The 4,003-nt window shown below is 42.8% G+C and overlaps 1 protein-coding gene across 2 annotated transcripts; it reads right to left on the bottom strand.

The window, feature by feature from the left end:
* Positions 1-311: 311 nt before the first annotated feature.
* Positions 312-2,691, bottom strand: LOC116490162 (olfactory receptor 1102-like). 2 transcript variants are annotated; one of them, XM_032189128.1, is made up of 2 exons: positions 2,658-2,691; positions 312-1,207 (listed from the first exon to the last, which is right to left on the bottom strand). In XM_032189128.1, the coding sequence occupies exon 2, from the start codon at positions 1,152-1,154 to the stop codon at positions 312-314; it is 843 nt and encodes a 280-aa protein (XP_032045019.1). In that variant the 5' UTR covers positions 1,155-1,207; positions 2,658-2,691. The 2 variants fall into 2 exon arrangements, with proteins under 2 accessions (XP_032045019.1, XP_032045018.1); XM_032189127.1 differs by lacking the exon at positions 2,658-2,691 and having other exon boundaries at positions 312-1,241.
* Positions 2,692-4,003: the final 1,312 nt, after the last annotated feature.

The following is a 4,003-nucleotide window of genomic DNA, read 5'->3' as shown; positions in this document are numbered from 1 at the left end:
GAAAAGCAAGACTTTGCAACTCACAGAATTATGGACTGGCCGAGGTAGGAAGACACCTCTGGAGGTCATCTGGTCCTATCCCCTGCTCAAGCAGGGACACCCAGAGCAGGTTGCCCAGGATCGTTTCCTGGTGGTTTCTGGAGGCTCTGAGGGGGAGCCTGCACAACTTCTCTGGACAACAGATTCCTTGCAAATATTTGAAGCCAAATCTGACATTCTCAAGTATAAGGCAGGGAAACAAATAGTCTTGGCATCAAGTGAAGTTATGGAGTCCTCTATCACAAAACCAGTAGATCAATATTGTGCCAGAGCTACTTCCACATGACAAACTCCTTCAGGGCATTCCTCACGTCCCTATTCCTGAGGCTGTAGATCAGAGGGTTCAGCATGGGCACCACCAGAGAGTAAAACACAGCAAAGATCTTGTCAGTGTTCAGGACATTGCTGGAGCTTGGTCGGAAGTTCAGGGCGAGGATAGACCCATGGAAGATGGTGACTCCGGCCAGGTGAGAGGTGCAGGTGGAAAAGGCTTTGTGCCGGCCCTTAGGGGAGCTGATCTTTGAGATGGCAGAGAGGATGAAGGCATAGGAGACCAGGACGGCCAGAATGGTCACCATCTCAACCAGTCCTGCAAGACCAAATATCAAGCACCTGTTGATGTGGGTGTCAGAGCAGGACAGTGCTAGAACAGGCATGATACCACAGTAGAAATGATTGACCTCAGCTGGCTGGCAGAAAGACAGGCTGAAGGTGAAGTCCGTGTGCACCAGAGAGTGCAGCAGCCCAAGGATGTAAGAGCCGGCCACCAGCAGGATGCAGACGCGTCGAGACATGATGGCTGTGTAAAGCAGAGGGTTGCAGATGGCCACGTAGCGGTCATATGCCATGGCAGCCAGCAGGAAGCACTCGGTGGTCCCAAAACCTATGAAAAAAAACATCTGGGCAGCGCAGCCAGCCAGGGAGATGGTTTTCTTCTCCGTCAGAAAGTTCACTAAGGTTCTTGGTGCCACCACTGTTGAGTAGCAAGCATCCAGGAGAGACAAACTGCTGAGGAAAAAGTACATGGGCGTCCGAAGTTGGCCACTGCTCCTGATCAGCACAACCATCCCCAGGTTCCCTGCCAATGTGGTGGCATAAATGAGGAGGAACAGCATGAAGAGAGGTGCCTGCAGCCTGGGGTTGTCCGTGAGTCCCACAAGAGTCAGCTCTGTAACTTGCCCGGTTTGATTCTCCTCAGCCATTTCCACCAGAAGCACTGTGAGTTATGTCCACAAAGCTACAATGAAAATTATAAATTAAAGGGCAGACTCAGCACCTAAAAAGACCTACACTGGCTATTGCTCCTATTATAAAAGATTTGTTTGATTTTCAATCAACGTGCATCAAAAAGCAACTTGACAAAACAATGGAAATTTATTTCAGTATCAGTTACTCTGCCAAGTGTTCAATTTTTTTTATTCATTCATTTGCATATATATATCATCTATTGTATGCTCATATGTAATACGATCAGTATAATGATATGGATCACACTTCAGTGCAACAAGGGACGGGAAAGGGAGGGAAGGGAAAGGAAAAGTGGGGGCATTTCCTAACAGCAGCAGCCTGGAGATCTGCATGCAAGGTGAGGCTGCTTTTGACAGTGAATCATGGCACAGAAAGGGGGAAAACACAGCTGAAAAGGTGACCCAGGCATCTGCAGTGGCTTAACATCACCAGTGAACGTGAGAGTAAGTGCAGCAGATTTACTGCTTCTTTTTAATGCCTCCAACTTTCAGAATGCCTTTTTGGTGGAGTGTTCTTAAAGATTCTTTTGCTTGCATTGTTGCACAGAGGAAAGATGAAAATCATCCTCAGTCTTCCATAACTATTCAATTTTTTATTATTTTGGGGTTAAGCTATTCTGGAGTATAAGGAAGTGGAGCTGTACCATCATTTGAGAGAAAATAAATTCTTTAAAAAAAAAGGTGGCACAACAAATCTTCACATTTATAACTTCCTTCTCTATGCTTTTTAATTTTAAAAATCATACTCAGGAGTTTTAAATACAAGAAAATTTCTGTTTAAATTCATGCTTACATTAAATGTATTAAATATACCAATGCTTCCTGACTCTTTTTCTCAGAAATCAATGGGAAACACAGAACAACGCTCCAGGAGCAGCCACTATTACATAAACATATATTTAAAGCAAAATGAGAAAAGAGTCGGTTTTAAAGAAAACTTGAGGGGTAAGCCTGCCCACATCAGCTTTGTATAGTCTAGGATCATGGAAATCACCACGCTGCTTATAGAGTTTCTGTCCCTGCAACCAGATGTTGTTAGTGAAACGAGTACAGCTTTCCCATACTGATGCAGGTAAATCAGTGTAAAATGGGCATTAGTGAGCCTGTCTGGGACTTGAGGTGGAAAAATCAAATAAACTCTGTGCCCAGGTGCAAGAAGTGCATGGGATTTAGCTGCATGCCAGACAATGTGCCCAGTTCCTGACAGAGGAACAGGGGTCAAAATGCTTCAGGAAATCCTACAGAAAGCCCAGATTACTCAGGGTGGAACTCCCCAGCATTGCAGAGGAAGACATGGTATAACTGGTAATTCACCTGGTAGCTGGCATCACAGCCTTCCAAAAATTCAGGTGCCCTGTGCTCCCCTTTTGCCACTATAGCTCTTACAAGAGAATCCCTCTTCTTGTTTTCTATGGATATGGCTGAGAACAACCAAACCCATCTCTACAGACCCAATTCTGAGCAAGGCAGTTGTTCTCTTTCCCCTTCTTCCTGTAGGGGATGTACACACCACGGGCATCCTCTGCTCCTCGCCAGCGGGGACCTCACCTCTGCAGCAGGCAGCACTGGTGCACAGCAGGTGGCAAGGACGTATATTTGTTCTGAGCAACCCACCTGATTTAATTGCTTTTTAACGCTCCTGTCACCGATCCTACCCTGCTGGGACTTCTAAGGTGCTTTGGTCGAGAAGTGGTTTTGAAGACTTCCTTTGGGAGTGGTGCAATTAGTTTTATATTCCTGTTTCCATATCTACCATGTTTTCCATGTATATTTTTCATAAATGTTTATTTCATATACATTCATATTTTTTCTATATACATCTTTGTTTTACATATATACATATTTATATTCCCATTTCAATATATATTTCCTGCAGAGTTCATATATTTATGTACACACATGCTGATATAGATATATATATATATGCCAGGGAACAATGAAAAAGAAACACATACTTTACAGTGATGCAATGAATGAACAAACAAACCAGGATCAGTGAGTTCTGGCCAGCGCAAACCAATGCAAAGCTAATTATACTCCTTTTATTAAAGCAAAACCACAGGAAGAGAAGAGAAGAGAAATTCCTTTTCCCTGTTATGCCAAAATTTACCACAGTATGTGCAAGGCTGAGGCCAAAACTCATCTCCCTCAGCAGGTTGAAATGCTCTTTTGGGGGAGATTTCTTTTTTTTTTTTTTTTTCTTTCCTGCAAGGAGTTAGAAGAGAGAAGAATAGGAAGTGCTACGTATTTGTTTGGCAGGTGTTGGAGCAGAGGAGGGCTAAAAGAGGAAGTCACTGCAGTGGAAATATTGGAAAATATATCTTTGTGTTGCTGAAATCTATCTGGAGTGGCACCAAAAATTACACCTGAGAAAGTTAAATAATAACCAGGGGTTCAAGGAGGTATTGACTGAGTGGAAAATTTACTATAGCAAGAACATTGTTTTAATTTTAAGGTCATTTATTTAATTATTTATTTTTTATCCAAAGTTATTTTTTCTTAACAATACGACAGAGAAATCTTCAGCATATTGGTATCAGTCCCCATCCTGTAACATCTTGATTTGTTGTACTGAAAGTCCATTTTTTAATAGACTGGAAAACAGCCTTGTTGACTCGATAAATGGAGAACCAGTTGTTATTAACCCAACATATGACTAAGTAATTTACATTTGCACACCATCTGAGAAGTAGATGTAAGAACAGCCAAGGCAAGGC

This window comes from Aythya fuligula, chromosome 5, assembly GCF_009819795.1.
Source record: "Aythya fuligula isolate bAytFul2 chromosome 5, bAytFul2.pri, whole genome shotgun sequence".
NCBI lineage: Eukaryota > Metazoa > Chordata > Aves > Anseriformes > Anatidae > Aythya > Aythya fuligula.
The sequence above is the reverse complement of the archived record's forward strand: the minus strand, read 5'-3'. Positions and strand labels throughout refer to the sequence as shown.